The 26814-nt window shown below is 38.5% G+C and overlaps 1 protein-coding gene across 7 annotated transcripts in view; it reads left to right on the top strand.

The window, feature by feature from the left end:
- The window catches only part of Aff4 (ALF transcription elongation factor 4), a 64338-nt gene that overhangs the window by 15192 nt on the left and 22332 nt on the right, over positions 1-26814 (top strand). For 4 of the 7 annotated variants that reach the window (XM_069993723.1, XM_069993724.1, XM_069993726.1 and 1 more), the window contains exons 2-8: positions 1583-1709; positions 6277-7059; positions 8991-9038; positions 12939-13025; positions 18097-18133; positions 20021-20069; positions 26212-26266. In XM_069993723.1, coding sequence (XP_069849824.1) covers positions 1587-1709; positions 6277-7059; positions 8991-9038; positions 12939-13025; positions 18097-18133; positions 20021-20069; positions 26212-26266 — 1182 coding nt within the window. In that variant the 5' untranslated portion in view covers positions 1583-1586. Of the gene's footprint in view, positions 1-1000; positions 1065-1582; positions 1710-6276; positions 7060-8990; positions 9039-12938; positions 13026-18096; positions 18134-20020; positions 20070-26211; positions 26267-26814 lie in introns of those variants that run through there. The other 3 variants (XM_069993725.1, XM_069993727.1, XM_069993728.1) reach the window with 3 other exon arrangements.

Genomic DNA, 26814 nt, shown 5'->3' with positions numbered 1-26814 from the left:
CAAGAGTATATTGGTTTTGCTGTCCATTCTAATTTTTTTTTTAATTGTATTTTATTTTATTTGAGAACATACTGTACAGAGGGGCTACAATTACATGGTCAGGATAATGCATACATTTCTTACCAAGCATTGCAGCCTCCTCCTTTGTTTACCCTTCACTTCCCTTCCCCGCCTCCCCCCTCCCCCCACCTGTCCATTCTAATTTTATAATTATAGTTTCCCTTAGTCTTGATTGACTTCCCTTTCTGATTTGATTTAAAATTATAAACTAGAAATACTCCACAGGTATAATTTGATTTTTCCCTTTGGATTTAAAAAAATTTTTTTTGTTTGAGACTGAGACTGTCTCACTTTTTGTCTGACACTTTCCCTCATTGCCTGATGCTCTACAACCTGAGCCATACTTTCAGCCCCATGGATTTTGTTTGTTTTAAGACAAGATCTTATGTAATCCATGCCACCGGGGACATACACTGTAGCCCAGACTGGCCTCAACTGGAATCTTCCTACCTCATCTCTCCAGTGCTAGGATCATGGGTGTGTCCTATCCTTTTATGAGATTGATGTGCTCTACCTACTGTGCTAATGAAGCACCTTAGCGACTCTTTAAAAAAAAAATCAAGAAAGATGCTTTAATCTGTCTTCAGAAAAAAGATGTGTCAAAGGCTGTGGTAATCGCTTACCTCAGAGTTTGATACTTTTTCCATCTTTGTCTCTGCAACCTTTACTGCTATAAATAAGCCTGTGGCCCTTGGTTTGTTCTAGTGAAAATAAACATACTGTGGTGATAGTAGGAATTACATTCCCATTTTTCTCCCAGTCAAGACTTTTTTTTTGGTAATACAATTTTGAATTATAATTTATTAACCAATTGCTAGTTTTAGATTCTATCACTCAAATCTTTAGTTTTGCCACTTATTGAGGTGCTTATTGTAATATTAATATATTTAGAGCAGAAATGTCGTTTTTTAGGGAATCTAGAGCAACAGCAAAGCTGAGGTCAAACTGCCATAAGGATGGACACCAAAGAAGCTGTGTTTGGGACAAAAAGAAATCAAGATAAGGTAGATGTGAAGTAGAGAAAGAGCTGGCCCCAGGGAAGTGGGTGGTAGGTTGGAGCGGGTTGTATATCTCTAAGGGCAAAGGGTAGTTAGATTTTTGAAGTGAAAGCCATGAAAAACTTACAGGAAATATTGATGATTGAAGCTCAACTAGTATCTTTCCTCTAAATATACAAGTTTTCACTGACAACTAGCAAAATCCTTCAAAGATGGTAAGTTTGGGCTAGCCTTATTATGTGTGAGAATCGGGGTTCAATTCCTAGTACAGCATTTTTTAAAGAATTGTTATCTACATAGAGGAGTGAGTGCTAATATTCTGGAATAGTGTCCCCTCTCTGGCTATTTGTAGAAGACGCTATGATAATAGTTGAGAAACCTATTAAAAAATCCCACCTTGAGTACCTATGCCTGTTGTTATTTGTAAGTTAAAAGAGCATCTCCAATTGGAGTATTCAACTGACAAAATATGTACAGAGGATTTTTCTTCTTATTTTATGTAAAAATTGTGTTTCTCCTCATAGCAACATGAACCGTGAGGACCGGAATGTGCTGCGCATGAAAGAACGGGAAAGGCGGAATCAGGAAATTCAGCAGGGTGAAGACGCCTTCCCACCCAGTTCCCCTCTATTTGCTGAGCCATACAAAGTTGTAAGTTTGAAACTTTTTTCCCCATCTATGTAACCCTTTTACTTTTAAAATGTTTTAAACTTGGGCTGGGAATATGGCTTAGTGGTAGAGTGCTTGCCTTGTATGCCTTGAGCAAAAGAAGCTCAGGAACAGTGCCCACGTCCTGAGTTCAAGTCCCAGGAATGGCAAAAAAAAATTTTTTAACGATTTTTAATGTTAGAAATTTATTATAAAAACCATTTGCTTGGGCTGAGAAGGTGGCTCAGTGGTAGAGCGCTTGCCTTGCATGCCTGTGGCCCGTCCTGGGTTTGATTCCTCAGCACCACATAAGCAAAAAGAAAAAAGCCGGAAGTGGCATTGTGGCTCAAGTGGTAGAGTGCTAGCCTTGAGCTGAAGAGCTGAGGGACAGCGCCCAGACCCAGAGTTCAGGCCCCACGACCAACAACAAAACAAAACAAAAACATTTGCTTTCTTTCTTTCTTTCTTTTTTTTTGTAAATGGAGCATCCTTTTTTTTTTTTTTCGGTAGTAATGAAATGCATATGGGAAAGTATATAAAATGTGTTATGGCTTGAAGAATTTTTACCACACAAACCACCTCAGATAATCAGTGTTCATATCAGAAAAAAAGAGTATTACACAATAGATGTCCTTGAATTCCCATTCTCATTGCTGTCCTATATTCTTTAAAAATGTGGGCGGACACTGTTGGCACATACCTTTAATCCTAGCTACTCAGAAGGCTGAGATCTGAGATTGAAGTTCAATGCTAGCTTGGGCAGGAAAATCTGTGAGACTCTTTATCTTCAGTTAACCACCAGGAAACCAGAAGTGGCACTGTGGCTCAAATGGTAGTACTTACCCCAGCCCAGAGATCAAGCCCCACAACAGACCAAAAAAAAAAAAAAAGATGATTTTTATAGATCATTTTGTCTCCCCCTACTTCTTGCCATTCTACTTAATTTACTAAGTTTCATTGACTATTAGTGTGTTTGGAAAAATGTGTTATCACTATGTTTGGTTCTTTTTTTATTATCATAGACCTGAATTCTCTCTCTCTCTCTCTCTCTCTCTCTCTCTCTCTCTCTCTCTCTCTCTCTCTCTCTCTCTCTCTCTCTCTCTCTCTCTTTTTATTGTGAAAATACTGTACAGAGGGGTTACAATTACATGGCCAAGATAATGAGTACATTTCTTATCAAGCATTGTAGCCTCCTCCTTTGTTTCCCCTTCCCATCCCTTCCCATCCTCCCCCCCCGCCCCCCTATCTCTCTCTCTTTCTCTCTTTTTTTTATGCCAATTCTGGGACTTGAGCTCAGGGCCTGGGCACTGGCCCTGAGCTTCTTTTGCTCAAGGCTAGCACTCCAGCACTTGAGGCACAGCACCACTTCCAGCTCTTTCTGTTTATGAGGTACTGAGGAACCCAGGCTTCATGCATGATAGGCAAGCTCTCTACCACTAAACCACATTCCCAGCCCCATAAATATTCTTGATTTTCTAATATATTCAATGCTTAACTGTCCAGAGTTACATTAGCATATTATCAGAAATGGTAAGTTAAGTCAATTGCTAGTTTTTTTGGTTTTTTTTTTTAGGTCCAGTCGTGGGGCCTGAACTCTGGGCCTGGGCGCTGTCCCTCAGCTCTTCCAGCTCAAGGCTAGCGCTCTACCACTTGAGCCACAGTGCCACTTCCAGCTTTTTTCTTTTTGCTTATGTGCTGCTGAGGAATCGAACCCAGGTCCTCATGCATGCAAGGCAAGCGCTCTACCACTGAGCCACCTTCCCAGCCCTTTTGGTTTGTTTTTTAGTGCCAATACTTGGGCTTGAACTCAGTGCCTCCCATTTTCACTCAGTTCTTTCACTTAGCTGGGTCTCTTCCACTGCAGCTATATATTTCCACTTCAGGCTTTTTGCTGGTTAATTGGAGATAATTTGTCTGTTTAGGCTAGTTTCAAACTGTTATCCTCAGACCTCTTGAATAAGCTAGGCATGAACATTTGGTACCTAGATCAATTGCTGTTTTTTTGTTTTGTTTTGTCAGTCGTGGGGCTTGAACACTGGGCGTGGGTACTGTCCCTCAACATTTCAGCTCACGGCTAGTGCTCTACCACTTGAGCCACATCGCCACTAATGGTTTTCTGGTGTTTTATTGGAGGTAAGAGTTTCATGGACTGGGGCTGGGAAGGTGGCTCAGTGGTAGAGCACTTGCCTTGCATGCCTATGGCCCGTCCTGGGTTCGATTCCTCAGCACCACATAAGCAAAAAGAAAAAGGCCGGAAGTGGCGCTGTGGCTCAAGTGGTAGAGTGCTAGCCTTGAGCTGAAGAGCTGAGGGACAGCGCCCAGACCCAGAGTTCAGGCTCCACGACCGGACCCAAAAAAAAAAAAAAAAAAAGAGTTTCACGGACTTTCCTGCCTGGGCTGGCTTTGAACCGTAATCCTCAGCCACCTGAGTAGCTAGGATTACAGGTGTGAGCCAGCAGCACCCGGCCAATTGCTGTTTTTATTACTATCATTTTACTTTATTTGAAATTATAATGTCCACCAAAAAGTACTACCTTTCATAACTTTTAGTTTTAGTGGCAAAAGATGTTTTTCTGACTTTTAATTTGACTTTGGATTTCATTTCAGCTGTTCTTAATATTTTAAAGGTATATATCATGTGTAATAGATGATATACTATGTATTATAGCTATAAGTATAAAATTGAGTGTTAGACTTTCTGATGAAATATTAAAAGTAGCAATGTATTCTCAGTTATCACATAAAGTTTGATGTTTATAGAAACCATTTATGATTGCTGACATAGTGTATGTGAATGTAACACCATGGATTAGGGATTAAATAGAGATTAAAAGTATATTGAAAAAAATAAAATTTTCTCCAGAATTTTTGCATCATCCTACCATTTATTTTGCAATTATTCTGTAAAGAATTTGATTTGTTTTCTAATCCTGTTGCTACCTATAAGTAGCTGTATATTTGCCTGTCCTGTTTAATAAGATCAAACAGATTTTCAAACAATCAAAAGGCTTTATTTGCAGATCCTAAAATAAATAGGGGTAGTTTATTCTTAATTTTTTTCTTTCTTTTTTTTCTTTTGTTAGTCATGGGGCTTGAACTCAGGGCCTGTGTGCTGTACCTGAGCTTTTTCACTCCAGGCTAGCACTCTGCCATTTTGAGCCACAGCACCACTTCAGTTTTTTGGTGGTTAATTAGAAATAAGAGTCTCACGGACTTAATCCTCAGATTTCAGCCTCCTGAATAGCTAGGATTACTGGTGTGAGCTACCAGGGCCTGGCTCTTGATTTCTTTTTAATATAAACAGTAAGCTTTCTTCCATATATATGAATGAAAGTCTTACACTTAATAGATATATTGGACCTCCTCATTATCCTGATTTGAAACTTAACTCATTGATTTAAAATTTTAATAATTTGTTGATTTAATTAATAGCCAGATTTAAACTTTATCAATGAATTTTTGAGGCTTAATTTATTGTTTGGCTTTTTTTTTCTTCTTTTTTTTTTTTTAAGTTTTTTTGAGACAGGTTCTCACTATGTAACTCAAGCTAGTCTTGAACTTGCTGAGGCTACTCTCAAATTCTAATGTCTGATTAAGACCTGGAATTTACATATGCTGACCTACACTGCCACTCCTGGTAGTTTCTGACTTAACGGATGAATCATATAAACAAAAGGAATTAATTTTTTTTCAAGATGACTGTATATTGCTTGGTTTCACTACATTTTTGTTTCTGCTCCTAACTGTTAACATTGACTTAGAAGGTGTGAAATGTTTATTTACATCAGTTACTAAAATGTGAATGTTGGCTAATCTGCTGGCCATGGATCTTAATCATATAAGGGCAGATTCCTTTACTGTTTCTCAAAAGCCCCCTTTTTTTCTGCTGTTCCTATATGTTTACTGGTTTAAGAAAATTGTTTTGCTCATTTTTTTCTCTTAAATTCACTTTATATATTTCTCTGTGTCCTACAGAGTATTTGTGTTTTAGCATGGTTATTTTCAGACACAAATTTTATTTCACTGTGAAAATCATGTATTTGAGTGCTGGGAGTATACTCAGTGGTAGAGCATTCATCTAGCATGTGAGAGAGGCCCTGGGTTCAGTCCCAGAACCATCACAACCAACAACAACAAGAGACAAGCACATAGACACACATTTGAAGTTTGTTTCTAAAGGTTAACTTTAGGATGTGAGGTAAATGAAGCCTCACTTTGGAAAGGTCTTTTCCATTTGAAAGTTAGAAAATCAGCCGGGCCCCAGTGGCTCACACCTGTAATCCTAGCTACTCAGGAGGCTGAGATCTGAGGATCATGGTTCAAAGCCAGCCTGGGCAAGAAAGTCTGTGAAACTCTTATCTCCAGTAAACTACCAGAAAACTAGAAGTGGCGCTGTAGTTCAAAGTGGTAGAGCCCTAGCCTTGAGCTGAAGAGCTGAGGGACAGTGCCCAGGCCCAAAGTTCAAGCCCCACAACCAACAACAAAAAAAAAAAAGTTAAGAAAATCAGCTTTAGAAGTATATTTTATTTTCAGATTATGCTAATATAATTTTATCTTATATTTTTTGTAGACTAGCAAAGAAGATAAATTATCAAGTCGTATTCAGAGTATGCTTGGAAACTACGATGAAATGAAGGATTTCATAGGAGACAGAGCTATACCAAAGCTTGTTGCAATTCCCAAGCCTACAGTACCACCAACAGGAGATGAGAAATCAAACCCAAATTTCTTTGAACAGAGACATGGAAGTTCTCATCAGAGTAGTAAATGGACTCCAGTAGGACCTGCACCCAGCACTTCTCAGTCTCAGAAACGGTCTTCAGGCTTACAGAGTGGACACAGTAGCCAGCGTGCCAGTGCAGGTGGTAGCAGCAGCACTAATAGTAGTAGTCAGAGGCATGACCGTGACTCATACAGCAGTAGCCGGAAGAAAGGCCAGCATGGATCAGAACACTCCAAATCACGATCTTCAAGTCCTGGGAAAACCCAGGCAGTTTCTTCACTAAGCTCTAGTCATTCCAGGTCTCATGGGAATGATCACCATAGCAAGGAACATCAGCGTTCCAAGTCTCCTCGGGACCCTGATGCCAATTGGGATTCTCCTTCCCGTGTACCCTTTTCAAGTGGGCAGCACTCAAATCAGTCTTTCCCACCGTCGTTGATGTCAAAGTCCAGTTCGATGTTACAGAAACCCACTGCTTATGTTCGTCCCATGGATGGACAGGAGTCCATGGAACCCAAGCTGTCCTCTGAGCACTACAGCAGCCAGTCCCATGGCAACAGCATGACTGAGCTGAAGTCCAGCAGCAAAGCACATCTCACCAAGCTGAAAATACCTTCCCAGCCACTGGATGTAAGTCACACATTTAGACCTTTTTAACATTGTGACTGTGTGAAATAATTGTCCATGAAATTTTGAGTAAACTTGGAACCACCTTTTTCCCTTAATAGTAAGGAGTATAAAGTTTAAAGGTAGAGAAAAAAAAAGTTTAAAGGAAGCCTGTGAGTTGACTCCTAAGTGTATCCATAGAATTGTAAACTTCCCCTCTCAGGGAAAGGCTAAAAGTCATTGATGGTTTTCAGTTATTCAGATGACAGATCCATTATAAATAAAAAAGTGTGATCCACCAATATCTTGGGTTTCCCGCTATTGAGTCTATAAAGAATATATTGAGGGGCTGGGAAGGTAGCTCCGTGGTAGAGTGCTTGCCTTGCATGCATAAGGCCCTGGGTTCGATTCCTCAGCACCACATAAGCAGAAAAAGCCAGAAGTGGTGCTATGGCTCAAGTGGTAGAGTGCTAGCCTTGAGCTGAAGAGCTGAGGGACAACCAGGCCCAGAGTTCAGGCCCCACGACCAACCAAAAATAAGTAAATAAAAAATGTATATATATACACACATACATTGATTCTATAAAGAATAATATACCCTGTTTTCTTTTGTTTAAAAAGAAAATTAAGGGTCTGGGAAGGTGGCTCAGTGGTAGAGCGCTTGCCTTGCATGCCTGAGACCCTGGGTTCAATTCCTCAGCACCACATAAGCAAAAAGAAAAAAGCCGGAAGTGGCGCTGTGGCTCAAATGGTAGAGCACTAGCCTTGAGCTGAAGAGCTGAGGGACAGTGCCCAGGCCCAGAGTTCAGGCCCCACGACCGGACCCCCCCCCCCCAAAAAAAAAAATTAAGTTATTTGTTCTTATAGTAACATTCATGAGTAAGATACAAGTCGTGGTTCATGTGGAGATGGTAGTTTGGATGCTATCATTCTTTTCTCTGATTACACTTAAAAGATTGAGACAGTTGTAAAAGTACATGTAAAACGTACTTTTAAACATAGCATTGAAAATAGCCAAAGAAATGAGCACTTATTATGAAGTAATTTATGACATAATCTTTTTTAAATTAGCAAAATTATGGATTTAATTGTGACATTACATTGATACATGGAATTTTGTCTTTTGATATAGGTTGTGCAATAAAAAATTAAAAAGTAATATCAATAGCCAAAAATCATAGCTCAAGTGATGGGAAACAGGACTGAAGGATATTTAAACTACTGTTTTGAGAACATTTAAGTATCCTTCCTGTGGCCTTAGGAAACTGTTATGTTTATCATCTAATTACTCCCCAGAGAACACTAAATGGTAATTTGTTCTTTCTTTAAACAGTAACATCTTAAGGGTAAGACTTAAGCTTTCTGATTCCTATGTGTGCCTTAAAATAGGTACTTTACCTTCTGTGATTTAAGAAAGACTGTAAAATGTGTTAAAAAATCAGTCATCTTTTCAGTAGTGCTCATATTACCCTGCTTGTTAATGTGAAATGGTAACAGTATCTTGATAGATTTTGTATATGATTAAACTTGTGAATTTTTTATAAGTTGCTCACCTGAAAATTATATTAAAATATTAAATTTAGGTATAATAAATGTAAAAAAAATTTTTAAAAGACAAATGGAAATGTTTCCTGGGCTGTGTGGTTTGGTGAGTTAGATTTTTTAGTACTTAAAAAAAATTTATGTTTAGGGAAACCAGTCCAAATATTCTAAGTAGTATTCTGATTTAGAGTACTGTTATCATAAATACTTCTTTAAATTTTATCTTTTACAATTTGTGCAATAACAAAATTAAGAAGTAATATCAGTAGCCAAAAATCATAGCTCATAGCTCAAGTGATGGGAGAAAGGACTTAAGGATAGTTGTGTTTTGTACAACTGTGTAGTAAATACTAAAAGTCTAATAAGCTACTCCAACTCTAATGTGGGCTTTTTCCCCTCCCCTCTTTCTTAAGGCATCATCAGCTTCTGGTGATGTGAGCTGTGTGGATGAAATTCTTAAAGTAAGTGTTAAAAGAATAATTTCGGTGTTTTTATTTATGATGCTTTAGCATCATAATTACCCTTCTTGGATCCATTGCTGCTTTCTGGCCATTCTCTGCCTTTTATAGTCGCCTGAAAATGACCTACCATCTTTTGCTTGCTTGAAATCTTGCGGATAGTGTTTGTTTCGTTTGTTTTGCTGTGAGGCTCAGGTGGGGTGTTCATTGGCTCTATTGTGTTTTATTCACCAATTTGTATATTATTTGTTGTCCTTTACTACTGTAAGCAGTAAATATTGTTTGGTTTTCTGAAAAAACATTTTCCTTCTTACACATGAACTTCACAAAGGATCTAAAGCAAAGCATTGTTTATGTGTGTATTAAATACAAATAGTTGTTTTCCTTAACTTTAAATTCCATGGTTTGTATATTTGCCTTCAGAGATTTGGCTTTGTTTTTAAGTAAAACAAATTCTAGTCTTGACAATTTGCTTTGAAAAGAGGAAGATATCAAATATAACTGCACTTCCTCAGACTGAACCATTTAATAATCTGAAGTGCTAAAGAAGCTCAACAGTTACTAGTCAAATGATTATGTCAAAAATAGCTTGCTTCATAATTTGTCTGTACTTGGTGGTCAAACTGTACAATAATTTGAGTACTTACATTTTGAGTCTTCATTGGATACATTTACAATATGCATGACAAAAAAAAGAACATTTTTCTATTGGAAAAAGACAAAGTCTAATGAATTAGTGAGTTGCATTGACTTCATTTTGTTATTAGGAGAAAAGTATCTGTCACAATTTTTGGTGAGCTCCTGAATTGTTTTGTTTGTACTGTATTTTGCTATGAATTCCCTTGTGACTACCTGCTTTTTAATGCTCTCATCCTTTTGCTTTCCCCTTCCTTCCTTTAGCGCGCTAAAATCTTTTATGGCTACCATTTTGTTGAACTTGTTTCTCTAAGGCATTATTTTTTCTTCATCTAGCAGTTTAATTTGACTCCTTTTGTTTGTTTGTTTGGCTTGTTTTGTAACTGCCTGCTGTTTTATACTTGATTTTTCCTGTTGGAAATACGTTGAAGTAGGTATGACTGTTGTTATGCTCCATTGTTTTTATGTCCATCTGCTTTTCCTGTCTTTCTGTCTGCCTTTTTGTAATCCTGTGACTTCTCTTAAATAGGAGTGCATTCTTTTTGCCTCTGCCCTTTTCTTTCTGTGCTTTGGCCTACCTTTTCTACCATCTTTGGCTTTATTTGTTAGACGGCTATTCAGTATTTCTCTGTTGCCTTGGTCTCTTTTGGGTCTTAGTTTTTGTCTCTTAATTGCTTTTATCCTGGGTTTTTATTTTAATTTCTCTTTGCTTCTTTTGACTCAACATGTCAGAAGCCATATTGAAATAGATTTTTCTATTAGTAGTGTCATGCCCCACGAGTTAAGTGTAGAATTCTCATTATGTCTTGTTTCTTCCTCATGTTATATTTCATCACAAAACTAGATGTGGACTTTGAAATTCCCATTCCTTGCTTTCCATTTCAGTCACCTTGAGCTTTAGTACTTAGAAGAGTCTTCACTTTCTGTTTGTAGACTCTCTTGGCTCATGTGTTTTCTACATTGTTTTCAGATTCTTCAGTCCCTGTCTTCAGAACTTTTTTTTTCTTAGCATTTTTTAGCAGCACCCTAAGATTACTATTCTAAGAAAGAATGGTGTCCAAATTTAACACGTAGACCTTCCACAGGCCAGTCCTAAGCCTTCTTCCTACTGATGGACCACTTTTGCCAGGCTGGTTTCATAAAGCCATATACATTTTCTTGTTCTTTTACTTCCTTAAGTAAGTTTCCTTGGAATGTTTCTTCTTGTTCTTCAGTTTCTTCTTTTATTTTCCTTAGACACCGAATAAAAGCCTTCCCCCTGTAGGAGACATATTAATAACTCTTCCTTTGAATCTGCAACCTGTAAATTTTAGGTGCATGTATATGAAGTCTAAGAAGTCTTTCCCCTGAATCCTCAGTAATGCACAGAATTTTAGTACCTAGAAGATATTCTTGTATTTAATTATGCCTTTGATCTTATAATTTTTCCGTATTTTATATATACAGGGCTTGACACAAGGCCTGTTTTAGGTGGAGTCATTTGGTGATAAATTATCAACTGAGAGTATTCTAATATTTCCGATGTAAAATGTTAATACCAAAACCCAAGGTGTATTGGTTTCTGTTTCCTTTTTCCTTCCCGATCTGTGGTGTGCCAGGAACTAAAAGTCTATTTCTCTTCATCTTTTTTTTTTTTTTTTTGGTCCTTTATGCCACTTGAACTCTGAAATTGGGTGCTATCCCTGAGTTCTTTTGCTCAAGCCTAGTGCTCTACCACTTTAAGCCAAGCACCACGTTGGGTTTTCTGGTGGTGAATTGGAGATAAGTGTCTTGGAACTTTGTTGCCAAGACTGGCTTCGAACTGTGATCCTCAGGTATCAGCTAGGCCTTCAGGCATGAGCCCCACCACACCTGGCTGCTGCTTCATGTTTTTCTTCAGATTTTTTTTCCCTTTAAACAATTTGTAGTTCTAGACATCCCATGATGAAAATTTTAATTTGAAACTGGTACATATTTATGGGAATTTTCAATTTACCAATTAAAAGCATGCTAATTCAGCACCCTGTTACATGTCAAGCACTGGGATACAGTGATGGTAATGATGATAGTTGCATGCTTTGAGCTGACCTTCTAGAGCTGGATGTAAGAAATAGTAAGAGCATTGGATAAAGAATATGTGAGTGACTATTTTAAGAGCTTCTAGTAGAGACTATATCAAGTGTCCTGTTTCTGCCCTCTTTACTCATTCTGTTGCCCAAAGATAGTCAGTCCCCCCAGAGACTATATACATTTACTAGGACATAGATTATTATTTATGTTAGTTACTTAACAGTATACTGTAGATATCATTTCATATCAGTTCAAATTTTCATTTTAATGTCTGTTTGGTGTTTCATTGTATGGATGTCTGCTAATTAACACTGTACTGTTGGGTACCTGTTCTCCCCGCACCCCCTACCTACTCCCCCGTCCCCATTTTTCAAATGTGAGCCTGAAATGTGTGTCCTAATTGTGTGGTTGTAGCTATAGGATAAATTCCTAGATAAGCTACCACCTTTAACAAAACATTCCCTCCTTATTGTAAGTCTTTCATCATTCTCTCCCCTGCTAATATATACTTTTTTAATCTTATTCAAACCTCACTTGGACATATTTAGCATAATTAGAAGACATTGAGTGAAATCATACTTAGGGTTTTGCTGGTCTGCTTTCCTTCTTATGTGCTTTTGGAGTCCCTTTTCTGGTTTTCCCATGTGACCATATTTTCCTCTCAGCTCATGGGTTATGTTGTCAGATTTCTTACTATAAAATTCTGTGTGTCCATTACTTAGTAAATATATAGTGTTAAGTAAGTAATCTTTATACTTGGATTGATTTATTTCTTCATAGAGCTACACTTATCTGTATCATAATAGCATTGTAAGAAGTGAGTAACAGACAAGCAAAACAGCACACTGTGGGTCAATTAAAGGTAAAGTAAATGTTAGCTGTTAGCCCCATGCTTCCATTGATTCCCACAACAAACTCTCTTTAGTAGCATTTTATTATGTGCCTTGTATTTGATACAGGCCCATTTCTATCACTCTTCAGAGTTTATCCTAACTGCAAATTCCTTGCAGGAAATAAGCATTTATTATTTACCCTCCTATTAACAGCCCCGTAGTGCCTTGCACACAGTTGTGCTTCATCAGTATTTATTGACTTAAATATGTATAATTTTAAAGAGCAATCACAAAACCAGCATTTATAAGTACAAATCTGGTTTTTAGCGATACAGTTTTTAATCCTTGACCTGGTTGAAAACAAACTGTAATAATTACATTTCAGGAGATGACGCATTCATGGCCTCCCCCTCTAACGGCTATTCATACACCATGCAAAACAGAGCCTTCCAAATTTCCTTTTCCAACTAAGGTAAGTAAATAAACTCTATCTTTAATAATATAAGAAAACACTAAATGGCTCACCTAAAATCATGTAAGTTCAAAATTGGCTTGCATTCCCATTCTGATGGAAAATACACAATAATTAAGTTCAGAAAGTGAACATTGCTATGAAGAAATTCAAATAGGGTAATGGAAGTGAGGGCATCGTGGCCTGAGGTATTTTATTTAAGAAAGCTTGGCAGGCAATATAGGGGGAGAGACATTGATATTTATTCTAAACTATTACAGTTTTCTAGGCCAGAGATGGTTAGGGCTTCTCAAACCATTATTTTTAATGAACCCCTTTATGTAGATCTTAAAAACTATACTGTAGAAAGAAGTTCCATGAGTAATACAACAGTTCCCACCCAATCCCAAGATTTGCAGATTAAATTTATACTCAGACACAGAATACACAAATGAATTCTCTTTGTGAGAGTTTGACCATGGCTCCTAGTAATAGCCTTTCCCTCATTCTTGTTCTCCTCCATCTCACCAAAGCTGCTTTCATGTGTACTTTTGCAAGTCTTTTATATGAATTTAGATACATTTATATGTAATTATGTGTGTGAAATCATTACATACAAGCATTTCCTTATTTTCTTCTATTCAGCTATATTGTATATATAGCCTTAGGAAACTTTTCATATTATTACATATAAGATTTTAACTTTATTCAAAGTATAAATATATCCCAGTTTATTTGCTCATTTCTCATTGGTATTTAACTTGTTAATATGTTTTCATTTCTGTGAACATTTCTTTAGTAACTTTTTTGTGTCTTTTTATATATTATTTAAGATGTAAAATAAGACAGAATTTTGGGGATTAAGGAGTATGTATCATTATACACTCTGATTTCTCTGTTGTCACAGATTTGTAACAGCCTTTACTCTTTTAATACCTATTATTCCTTACATGCATACCAGTATATGGTACTGCAGACCAGTATATGGTACTATTAAGTACCAATCTTTTTAGTGAGAAATTGCATTTTATTTGCTAGATTGCTAGTGAAGCTCCTCATCTTAAAGCTCATGCTTTTGATTTCTTTGTGGATGAATTCCCCTATTCTTGCTATTCTTTTTTTGGAGGGAAAGGGGTATTGGTCATGGGACTTGAACTCTCTGAGCATTTTTTTTTTTTTTTTTGATCAGTCATGGGCTTGAACCCTGGGCCTGGGTGCTGTCCCTCAGTTCAAGGCAAGCACTCTACCACTTGAGCCACAGTGCCACTTCTGGTTTTCTGGTGGTTTATTGGAGATTAGAGTCTCATGGACTTTCCTGCCCGGACTGGCTTGGAACTGTGATCCTCAGATTCTCAGCCTCCTGACTAACTAGGATCACAGCCATGAGCCACTGGCACCCAGCTTCCTTGAGCTCTTTTGCTAAAGGCTAGCACTCTACCACTTGGAGCCACAGCACAACTGCTGTTTTTTTGGTGGTTAATTGAAGATTAAGATTCATGTCTAGGCTGGCCTTGAACTGCATTTCTGATCCTCAGATCTTAGCCTACTGAGTAGCTGGGATTATAAGCATGAGCCACCAGTACCTGACTTATTCTTGCTATTCTATAGGTGGTATCTTTAATCTATTGAGTTTCAGGAGGTTGTCTTTTTCATTTTTTTTATTGCTTTTGTTTTGTTTGAATTCCTTATTTTATTTTATTTTATTTTTGTCAGTCATGAGGCTTGAACTCTGGGCCTGAGCACTGTCCCTCAGCTTTTCAGCTCAAAGTGAATTACCTATTTTAATAAACAACATTTTAAACATATCTCCCAATTAGATTTGTGTTTTAGTTTCATGGTTTAAATATTTTACCTTTGTGTGTGTGTGTGTGTGTGTGTGTGTGTGCGTGTGCGTGTGCGTGTGCGTGTGCGTGTGCGTGTGCGTGTGCGTGTGCGTGTGTGTGTGTGTGTGCTTGGGCACTGTCCCTGAGCTCTTCAGCTCAAAGTAGCACTCTACCATTTGAGCCACAGTGCCAGTCCTGGTTTTCTAGTGGTTCATGGAGATAAGAATTTCACAGATCTATCTTCCTGGGCTGGCTTTAAACCATGATCCTCAGATCTCAGGCTCCTGAGTAGTTAGGATTACAGGCGTGAGCCACCAGCACCCGGCTTGGCTTTACTTTTTAATGTTTGCTTTTTAATGTCTTCCCAGAATCATAAACATATGTTCTTATTTTTCTTTCTCTCTGGTTTTAGGTAATTTTTTATGTTTTGTGGTTTCTGTGGTTTGAGGTAGGGTGTTGCCATGTATTCCCTGAGACTGACCTTGAACTCTCATTCCTCCTGCCTTAAGTTTTCCAAGTGCTGAGATTACAGGCAGGTGTCACTATTAATTTATCTTTTTTTTTTTTGTGGTTGTGGGACCTAAGCTCTGGACCTGGGTGCTGTCTCTCAGCAATTCAGCTCCAGGCTAGTGCTCTACCACTTGAGCCACAACTCCAGTGGTGATCAATTGGAGATAAGAGTCTCATGGACTTTCTTTCCTGGGCTGGGCTTGAACTGCAGTCCTTTATTATCAGCTTCCTGAATAGCTAGGATTACATTATCTTTTGCTTCAATTTTTAAAAATTTCCTTTATGACTTAAGTTGTTAAACTTTTTTTCACATATTTATTAGCCATTTGTTCTTTTCAGAACTGTTTAATTCATTTGTCCATTTATTAATTGGGTTTTTTAAATTAAAGTTTGATTTTTGAACTCTTTATATATTCTGTATATTAATCCTTTACTAAATAGAGGGAATAGCTGGCAAAGTTTCTCTTATTCTCTATGCCAACTCTTTATTCCAGTAATTGTTTCATTTGAACATGAGGAATCTTTTTAATTTGATGCAATCCCATTTATCAGTTCTTCCTCTTATCTCTTGAGCAATTAGAGTTCTATTCAGGAAGTTGTAGCCTATGCCTACATCTTCCATTGTTTTCTCATAGCTGTTTTCAGAGTTCCAGGTCTTACATTAAGGTCTTTGATACATTTGAATTTGGTTTTTGTCAGGGTTCTACTTTCAGTCTTCTACATGTGGATATCCTTTTTAGCTTACAACATTTGTTCAAAAGGCTGTTTTTTTCTTATTCCTATTGAAAAATCTGATGGCTCTAATAGGGTGGATCTATTTCTGGGTCTTCTACTCCATTGGTATATATATCTGGTTTTGTACCACTATCTTGCTGTTTTTGTTAACTATGGATTGGCAGTTGAAGTTGAGATCATATATTGTGATACTTTCAGCATTACCCTTTTAATTTAGGATTACAGCTCAAATATCTCCCTTACTCCCTCCCTCAGTGGGACACGGTCTCACTAGGAAATGAGTCCAGTCAGTCAGTCCACTATTTGTGCTGCAATTCACATACTTTTAGGTTTCCCATTGTTGTTAGCATCACTGGTGCTTGCTACCTTTTCCAGCATCCCTTCTGTGGAGATGGAGTCTCTCAGTAGACTTTTCTGTCTGCACTGACCTGGAAACACAGGCCAATCTCAGTCTTCTGTGTACCTTAGGATGTCTTATGCCACTGTACCCAGCCTTGGGTTGAGAAAGAATCTCAATCTTTTTTTTTTTTTTTTGGCCAGTCCTGGGGATTCTGTCCTGAGCAGCTTTTTCTGAGTAGGTTATTTGAGATAAGGGTCATTCACTTTCCTACCATAATCCTCACATCTCAGTCTCCTGAGTAGCTAGGATTATAGACATGAGCCACCAATACCTGGCTCAGTAACTTTTTTGCTTGAGCTGGCTGTGAACCTTCATTCTTGTCCTCTCAAGTAACTTGGATTATAGACATGAGCCACTGGTCCTCAACTAGCCCCAAATTTTTTTATTTTTAAATTTGTTTATTTATTTTTGTTGGTCGTGGGGCCTGAACACTGGGCCTGGGAGCTGTCCCTCAGCTCTTCAGCTCAAGGCTAGTGCTCTACCACTTGAGCCACAGCACCACTTCCAGCTTTTTCTGCTTATGTGGTGCTGAGGAATTGAACCCAGGGCCTCAGGCATGCAAGGCAAGCACGCTACCACTGAGCCGCCTTCCCAGCCCCTGGATTTTTTTTTTTATTATACTGGTGCCAGGGCTTGAACTCAGAGCCCAAACATATATATATTTCTTTCTTTTTCTTCTTTTTTGTTGGTTGTGGGACATGAACTCAGCCTATGCACTGTCCCTCACATCTTCAGCTCAAGGCTTGCAGCTCTACCACTTGAACCACAGTGGCACTTCCAGTTTTCTAATGGTTAATTGGAGATAGGAGTCTCACAGACTTTCCTTGCCCAGGCTGGCTTTGAGCCGCCATCCTCAGATCTCAGCCTCCTGAGTAGTAAGGATTACAGGTGTGAACCATTGGCACCCCGCTAAGCATATATATTTATTTGTGTCATTACTGGGGCTTGAACTCAGGGCCTGGGTGCTGTCACTGTGATTTTTTGCTCAAAGATAGCACTCTACCACTTGAGCCACAGCTCCACTTCTAGCTTTTTGCTGGTTAATTGGAAATAGGAATCCCACGGACTTTCCTACCCAGGCTGGCTTCAAACTGCAATTCTCAGATCTCAGCCTTCTGAGTAGCTTGAATTACAGACATGAACCACTGGTGCTCAACTGAAACATATTTTTAAAACCAAGGATCTTTTTTTTTTTTTTTTTTTTTGGGTCTGGTCGTGGGGCCTGAACTCTGGGCCTGGGCGCTGTCCCTCAGCTCTTCAGCTCAAGGCGAGCGCTCTACCACTTGAGCCACAGCGCCACTTTTTTCTTTTTGCTTATGTGGTGCTGAAGAATCAAACCCAGGGCCTCGAGCATGCAAGGCAAGCACTTTCCCACTGAGCCACCTTCCCAGCCCAAAACCAAGGATCTTAACCTGAAATAATTTATTCTTTAGACCTCTAAATTAGGTATTGACTAATACCATAAATGCTGTTGAAAAGAAATAAATAATGGCAAGACTATCTGGTGGCTTAATAGTTTCTTTTTATATACTTGAATAATTTGTGTACAATTTAGACCACTTGCCACTAAATGAACACTTCTCTCTTAATTTTACTTGTGTAACTTTATGTTCTTTTTTCTTAGGAGTCTCAGCAGTCCAATTTTGGCCCTGGAGAACAAAGTGAGTATTTGTTTTCCTCTTGTTTTTCAAAGTTGATCTCTTTATTGACCATTTGATTCACATGGCCTTGCCTTCTATTGCTTTAAATAATTTTTTGTGTGTATCTTACTCTAATTTTATGGCCTGCTAAGTGATACTGGGTTGAGCTGAATCCTAGTTTACTTAAAGAATCAAAAAGTGTTATGTAGGTTATTGGAAATCAAAATAAACTTTTGATAATTTGAACTAATATTTGGTAGTTCACTAATTCAGGTTAATGGACACCTCTTAAGCTCAAGAGCCGCCGTCCTTTCTACTTCATGTAGATACTTGGTTCTATGGTAGCAGCACTCTAGACAACAATTGAGTCATTTCGCTGGCTGCCCATAGCTCTTCTCATCCTATATCCGTGCCTCCTCCCCTTTTTTTTCTGCATCTTCTGGTCTGTTGTCTTCTACATATGATCTCTCTGAAGAACTTGAGTAGAAGATATCTTTTGGGGATTCATATGTGGTCCCAAAAAGATCTGTAAGATTAACAAGGTCAGGAAACACTGCAGTGTCTTAACTTTGCCAAGTAACTCCAATTATTTCGCAAATAACCTCTTAAGTAAGGTAGACAAACCAGTTTTAACGTATGTTGGGAAATGAAATGTGGAAGTTGTTTTTTTTTTTTTTTTTAAACCTTTTGCTAGTTACCTTTAATTATCTTAATGCAAAGAGATAAAAACTAGAATAATAACTTTTTTTTTAGTAGGTCATGGAGCTTGAACTCGGCCTGGGCGCTGTCCCTCAGCTCTTTAGCTCAAGGCTGGTGCTCTGCCACTTGAGCCACAGTGCACATCTGGTTTTCTAAGTGGCTTATTGGAGATAAGAATCTCACGGATTTTTCCTGCCTGGGCTGGCTAGGATTACAGGTCTGAGCCACCAGCACCCAGCTCCAGAAGAATAACTTTTAATGTTAAGCTTTATCTGAGTATCTATTTCAGTTCCCTGGCTCTAGAAGAATAACTTTTAATGTTAAGCTTTATCTGAATATCTATTTCAGTACTATCTTTCAGCTATTGTTATAGAAAAAAAGGAAACAGACACTGGGTTTTTTTGTTGTTGAATTTTTTGGTGGGGGGAGGGGGTGAATTTTAGGGCATGCTGCAATTGAACCAGGACCTTGGGCATTCGTGCTAGGCAGTTGTTGTACCCCTTACACTGAGTCCTGGTCCTTAAGAAAAAAAAAGTTCTTAAGACAGAGTTTTGCTACCTTTGCCCTTACTGGCCTCAAATTTATGATCCTCTCTCTTGCTTTCAAAGTTGTCTGGATTATAGAAACCTAGCTGTTGTTAATATGCAGAGAATAGCTAGCTATAGATAAGAATATTTACATTTTCTCTCTTCTTTTAAGAATATCTTTTCTTATCACATTCCTACTGTCTCTCCCCAAAGCTAACTATAGCAAATGGTATCATAAGCTACATCTAGTCTTTATTACCTTGTGGCTTTCACTGAACTTCCTTTAAAGCTAGATTTCAGTATAAAGTACCTTGTTTTTATATGAAAATATCATACTTTATTTAACTAGTCTTTGTTTTTGCTATTGAAACCATTCTGTTGTAAGCATTCGTGTGTGTTTATGTGTAAATATTCCTTCAGATACACCAGATGTATGTAAAGTATGTCAGTAGCAATATAGATACAGTATTGACAATGTTACATTGCTCTCTAAAAAGATTGTAAAGTTTATAGCCTGTGAACATGCTTGTTTCTATCACATGCCATATTATTGGACTTGAATGTGTTGCCATTTTGAGCATTGAACAATTATCTGTTGTGACTTATATTTCTTTGTGGTAAGACATTTTGCAATCTAAACAGTTAAATTCATTTTCTCATTTCTGCATTGTTTTTGTTCTAGAAAGATACAACCCTTCTACTAAAACTTCAAATGGTCACCAATCAAAATCGTAAGTTTCTTATTTAATGAGTTTGTCTTTTGGGCTGGTTACCTGTAATATCTGAATATGTTAAATAATATTTAGAAACAATTGATTTTTTGTTTATTTACATATTCACTTATTTGTATGCTTCTGGAGAGCAAGGTTAGGCCCTTGCACATGTTAGGCAAGTGCTTTACCACTTAACTACATCCTCAGACCCATTTGTTTATTTTTGAATGTAGACTAGAAATTGAACCCAGGATTTTGTGCATGCTAGACACATACTTTACCTCTGAGCTATTTTCAAGTTAAAATACTACCCTTTGAAGTCAGAGGTAGGCAAACTTCTGTGTGAAGGGCCAGGTTTAGGTTTTCCGGGTCACTTGTTTCTGCCCTGAATATTGTATAAAAATGGCCATATGGACTTCTGTTTAGGCCTCTCTCTAGATCTAGAGTCTCCCTACTCTTTTATGGCTTCTCGTTCAATTTCAAATAAATTTACTATGTTTACCTAAAAAGAAAAGAAAAAAAATGACCATGGACTATATATAGGATTTTTTTCCCCTTTTGGTAGTGTGCTGGAATCAAATCCAGGACCTCATAAATGCTAGATAATCACTACTATTGAACTACATCCTGAGTCCTGTAAAACTTTATTACAAAGCAGTATTAAGCTAAACTTTGCTTGTGAGCCAGTTTGCCTACCCCGGTTCTTAGCTCAGAGTTTTTCCTCACCTCTCAGAGGTAGAAAATGGTGTGTGTATTTTCTTTTTTATTATTATTATTATTTTATTTTATTTTTTGCCAATCCTGGGGCTTGAACTCTGGATCTGGGTGCTGTCCCTGAGCCTCTTTGACAAAGGCAAGTTAGTGCTTTACCATGTGCTCCACAGTACCACTTCTGGCTTTTTCTGTGATTAATTGGAGATAAGACTCATGAACTTTCTGGCCCGGGCTGGCTTTGAACTGTGTGATCTTCACATCTCAGCCTCCTGAATAGCTAGCAGTACATGCATGAGCCATTGGAGCCCACCTTGGATGTTTGTATGTTCATCATTCATATTTAATCATGAAATTATAGACTAGGTTTGACAGCTGCAGGAGTACAGGTAGGTAGGGCAATTGAAGTCTGACCCTAACTCTAGACAAAGACACAAGATCCTTTTTTGTTGTTGTTGTTGTTGGTCAGGTCGTGGGGCCTGAACTCTGGGCCTGGGTGCCATCCCTCAGCTCTTCAGCTCAAAGCAAGCGCTCTATCACTTGAGCCACAGCACCATTTCCAGCTTTTTCTGCGTATGTGGTGCTGAGGAATCGAACCCAGGGCCTCATGCATGCAAGGCAAGCACTCTACCGCTGAGCCACCTTCCCAGCCCAAGATCCTTTTGAAAATAACTAAAGTACAAAGATGTGGGGGCCATGAATCAAGTGTTAGAGCATCTGCCTGTCAGGCCTACATCATTGGGTTCAAATCCCAGTTCTTGGAGGGGAAAAAAAGTTTGTTTCCTTTTTAAAAAATTGTTATTGGCGGGGCTGAGAAGGTGGCTCAGTGGTAGAGCGCTTGCCTTGCATGCATGAGGCCCTGGGTTCGATATCTCAGCACCACATAAGCAGAAAAAAAAAGCTGGAAGTGGCGCTGTGGCTCAAGTGGTAGAGCGCTAGCCTTGAGCTGAAGAGCTGAGGGACAGCGCCCAGGCCCAGAGTTCAGGCCCTACGACCGGACCCAAAAAAAAAAAATTGTTATTGGGGGCTGGGAAGGTGGCTCAGTGGTAGAGTGATTGCCTTGCCTGTATTCCTCACTATCACATAAGCAGAAAAAGCCAAAAGTGTTGTTGTAGCTTAAGTGGTAGAGTGCTAGCCTTGAGCTCAAGAGCTGAGGGACAAGGCCAGGCCCAGAGTTCAGGCCCCACAACCAACCAAAAAAAAAAAAAAAAAATTGTTATTGGAAGCTAGGCGCTGGTGGCTCATGCCTGTAATCCTAGCTACTCAGGAGGCTGAGATCTGAGGATTGTGGTTCAAAGCCAGCCTAGGCAAGAAAGTCCATGAGACTCTTGACTCCAATAAACCAATAGAAAACCAGTAGTGGTGCTGTAGCTCTCAAGTGGTAGAGAGCTAGCCTTGAGCTGAAGAGCTGAGGAACAGCCCTCAGGCCCAGAGTTCAACCCACGACTGACCAAAAAAAATTGTTATTGGACTGGTAATGTGTCTTAGTGGTAGAGTGCTTGCCTATGATGCATGAAGCCCTGGGTTTGATTTCTCAGTACCACATAAACAGAAAAAGCCATCAAGCCCCAGGACTGGCAAAAAAAAAAAAAAAAAAAAAAAGTTATAGGGCTGGGAATGTGGCTTAGTGGTAGAGTGCTTGCCTCACATGCATGAAGCCCTGGGTTTGATTCCTCAGTACCACATACCCAGAAAAAAAACCAGAAGTGGTACTGTGGCTCAAGTGGTAGAGTGCTAGCCTTGAGAAAAAACAAAGTCAAAGTCAGGGGCAGTGCCCAGGCCCTGAGTTCAAGCCCCAGGACTGGCAAAAAAACAAAAACAAAAACATATATTAAAGGTAATGTACAGCTGGGCACCGGTGGCTCACACTTATAATCTTAGCTACTCAGTAGGCTGAGATCTGAGGATCGCAGTTCAAAGCCAGCCTGGCAGGAAAGGATGTGAGACTTACCTCCAGTAAACCACTCAGAAAACTGGAAGTGGTGCTGTGGCTCAAGTGGTAGAGCACTCACCTTGAGCTGAAATGCTGAGGGACAATGCCCAGGCCCAGAGTTTAAGGCCCATGACCTACAAGACCTACAAGAAAATAAAAAAATAAAAAAATAAATAAAATAAAGGTGATGTACAGAAGAGTTACAGTTACATAAGTTAGGTAAAGAGTACATTTCTTTTTGGACATTGTCACCCTTTCCCTTGCTCTCTCCCAGTTTTCACCTCTCATTCCCACCAATAAGTTGTATAGTTCATTTTCAACACAGTGTCTAGTGAATACCACTGTTTCCTTTTTTCACCTTTTGTCCATTTCTGTGAAAAAAAGTAATTTTTTAGGACAATATTCTTTCTAATAGGCCTTCCATGTAACTAGGAAATATTGTATATTTAAGCAACAGAGTTTGTATTGGCTCTTATTTTTATTTTATAGGAGATGCAGAAATATGCATCACAGTATATAGGGTCTTTAGATGATAATAAATTCCAGCATGGGGTCACCACTTGAATTCCAGAGATCACAAATTAACTTACTGAAGCCAGGTGCTGGTGGCTCACGCCTGTAATCCTAGCTACTCAGGAGGATCGCAGTTCAAAGCCAGCCCGGGCAGGAAAGTTCGTGAGACTCTTATCTCCAATAAACCGCTAGAAAACTGGAAGTGATGCTGTGACTCAAGCGGTAGTGCGCTCTCCTTGAGCTGAAGAGCACAAGGACAGCGCCCAAGCCTAGAGTTCAAGCCCCACGACCGACAAAAAAAACACAAAAAACAAAAAACAAATTAACTTACTGAGGAGATATCAAAGGTCTAAAGAAAGTGGCCACGATTCCAGCTTTCTTTGCTATAGCCTCAAATGGTACTGACTAGACTGGTATCTTCTTTAGTTGAACAAAGAGAAGGACTGAGAATGAAAATATATAAATACACATACTTCCCCATATACTACTGAAAAATTCAAACTCTATTTCCATTATATTTCCATGCAAAGAACTAATGCTACCTACCATATATGTGCCTATTGCTTTGGTTGCTGAGGGAACAAAAGCATTGAGGACCTGGAGCAGTCTGGTAAAAGCTTTGACATATTCACATATGTAAACAGTTTCATTGAGTTGCCATTATTAAATCATAAGGGCTTAGAGAACTCACAAGTTGGTTCATTTCCTTACAGGAAATCAGTCCTACAGATGCACTAAGCCCTTGTCCAAAGGAAAACTCTTTTTTATTTCCATCCCATTGAATTGAGCCAGTTTAAAACACCTTTTATAATAATATATCCATCTGGTTACTTTATTTCCAGGTGATCTTTTGTATATTTCTTGGAATTTGAGGTCAGATGTAGAAATGCAGGTTAAAGTTTGAGGGAAAATACAAATAGTTATTGGAGTAAAAGAAGATTTCCTTCCTACTAATTGAAGACTGATGAAATTTTAAAAGGAAAGGTAATGGAACTACTAATAATGAGAAATTAAATATTTTTCTAGTTGCATTTCTCTCCTAAACTTTGTGTTAATTTTTTTCTCTTCTTAGAAAGGAGTGTTTTGTAGTTTGTTACTGTGATTTTTAAAGTTTAATGGTTTGATTTTTCTGACTTCAAAGAAAATATAAAATTTAATTTTTATCTTCAGAAACAGATTCCAGAAGCTGTTAGCTTATAGAAACTCTTCCTTTTTTAAAATTGATTTAAAGGGGCTGGGAAGGTTGCTCAGTGGTAGAGTGCTTGCCTTGCATTCATGAGGCCCTGGGTTCCATTCCTCTGGAAGTGGCTCTGTGGCTCAAGTGGTAGAGCGCTAGCCTTGAGCTGAAGAGCTGAGGGACAGCGCCCAGGCCCAGAGACTGGACCCAAAAAATAAATAAATTGATTTAAAAAGCCAGGAACCAATGGCTTATACTTGTACAGTCCTAGCTACACAGGAGGCTGAGATCTGAGGATCGCCATTTCAAGCCAGCCTGGCCAGGAAAGTCTGTGATACTCTGATCTCCACTACCAAACAAACAAAAAGCCAGAAGTGGAACTGTGGCTCAAAATAGTACATCTCTAGCCTTGAGCAAAAAAGCTGAGGTACAGCACCCCGGCTCAGAATTCAAGTCCCAGTTGATTTCTGCTAATTTCTCACCTCAAACTGTTATTTCTACAGAAGGTACTCGTCTTTCGTAACAAGGCATTTATAAAGTTGGCTCTTAGGAGAAGAACAAATGCCTATATGCATGTGATCAGATAAAGTAGAACGTTGGCTCTTAGGAGAAGAACACATGCCTATATGCATGTGATCAGATAAAATAATATTTATTGAAATGAAATACAGGAAATGGAAACAAAAAAATTTTTCTTTGTTGCTGTTTTTGTTTTCTTTTTGTCTTGTTTGTTTCTCTGACTTTGGGAGGGCAAGGATAAAGGGTAAACAAAAGGAGCAGTTGTATTCACTAGACACTATGTTGAAAATGAACTACACAGGTTCTGGGTGGGGAAGGGAGGGAAAAACTGGGGAAGAATGAGGAAAGAAGTGACATGGTCCAAAAAGAAATGTACTCTTTACCTGACTTATGTATCTATAACCCCTTCATACATCATCCTTATAATAATAATAAAAATTAAATAAAAGTAGGACTTTGGCTTAGGAAATTGTGTCCTTAAGGTACTGACAATTACCTATTTAACAATTGTATCAATCTTCATGGAACATTGGAGGTATAATTAAGCTTAGACCTTCCAAATTCTTTAGAATTAGAGCTTTAAATTGTGTGTGTGTGTGTGTGTGTGTGTGTGTGTGTGTGTGTGTGTGTGTGTGTGTGTGTGTGTGTGTGTGTGTGTGTGTGTGTGTGTGTGTGTGTGTGTGTGTGTGTGTGTGTGTGTGTGTGTGTGTGTGTGTGTGTGTGTGTGTGTGTGTGTGTGTGTGTGTGTGTGTGCTGGAACTTCAGATTGAACTCAGGGCCTTACAATTGCTAGGCAGATCTACCACTTAACCATGACAACATGGTTAAATTCTTATGAGTTTTTTATTTCATAACCAGATAGAGTAACACTGCTTTTATATGTATGTATGTATGTGTATATGTATCTGTGTGCACACACACAGGTTGGCATTTGCCAAAACAGTGATTATTTCTAGAATTATTGGTAGGATGTATGTGGGTATGGGTGTGGGTTGGGTGTACTGGGGCTTGAACTCAGAGCCTGAGCACTGTTCCTTAGTTTTTTCCGCTCTAGGTTGGAGGTTGGTACTCTATCACTTGAATCACAGCTTCACTTTCTGAATTTTTGGGAGTCTCACAGACTTTTACTGCCTGGGCTGGCTTTGAACCCCGCAATCCTCAGATCTCAGCCTCCTGAGTCATCAGTATTACAAACATGAGCCATCAATGCCTGGGCATTGATAGAATTATTGATATTTAATACTTTGTCATGCCATGATAAACTGTTCCCAAAATAATAATATTCTTTTTTGCTTTTTTTCCTCTAGTATGTTAAAAGATGACTTAAAACTAAGCAGCAGTGAAGACAGTGATGGGGAACAGGTGTGTGTGCTATAGAGTTTTACCAATGTCATACATATTTATTTTTATCATGTTTTATAAAAATTGATATATATAGTTCATTTGTATAAAATAATTTCCTAAACTTTATAAGCTTTTTGATGTTAGAGTGTTGTAATTTTCTGCTCTTTTGTGTGTGTGTGCTGGTACTGGGGCTTGAACTCCAGGCTTGGAACTCTCATTTGACTTTTTTATTCACAGCTAGTGATTGAGCCACACCTCCACTTTAGGCTTTTTATTGGCTAATGGCACATAAGAGTCTGCTCAGGCTGCCTCTGAACCTCTCTCCTCATATCTCAACCTGTGGAATAGCTGGGATTATAGGCATGGGCCAATGGTACCTAGTTCTGCTCTTTTAATTCCCATTATTTTTAAAAATTGACTTTTCCTTAACATTTACTGTGGATCAGAATGTACTCATGAAGCAGGTTATTGACAAGAAAAAATATTAACAAACTTAAAAAAAAACTTATCCTCTAAAAATAGTATACTATTTTATTCACTATATTAAGTTTACATTAATCCATGTT

The sequence above is a fragment of the Dipodomys merriami genome, unplaced genomic scaffold (genome assembly GCF_024711535.1).
Source record: "Dipodomys merriami isolate MVZ:Mamm:240054 unplaced genomic scaffold, mDipMer1.0.p SCAF_44, whole genome shotgun sequence".
NCBI classification, from domain to species: Eukaryota; Metazoa; Chordata; class Mammalia; order Rodentia; family Heteromyidae; genus Dipodomys; species Dipodomys merriami.
The sequence above is the reverse complement of the archived record's forward strand: the minus strand, read 5'-3'. Positions and strand labels throughout refer to the sequence as shown.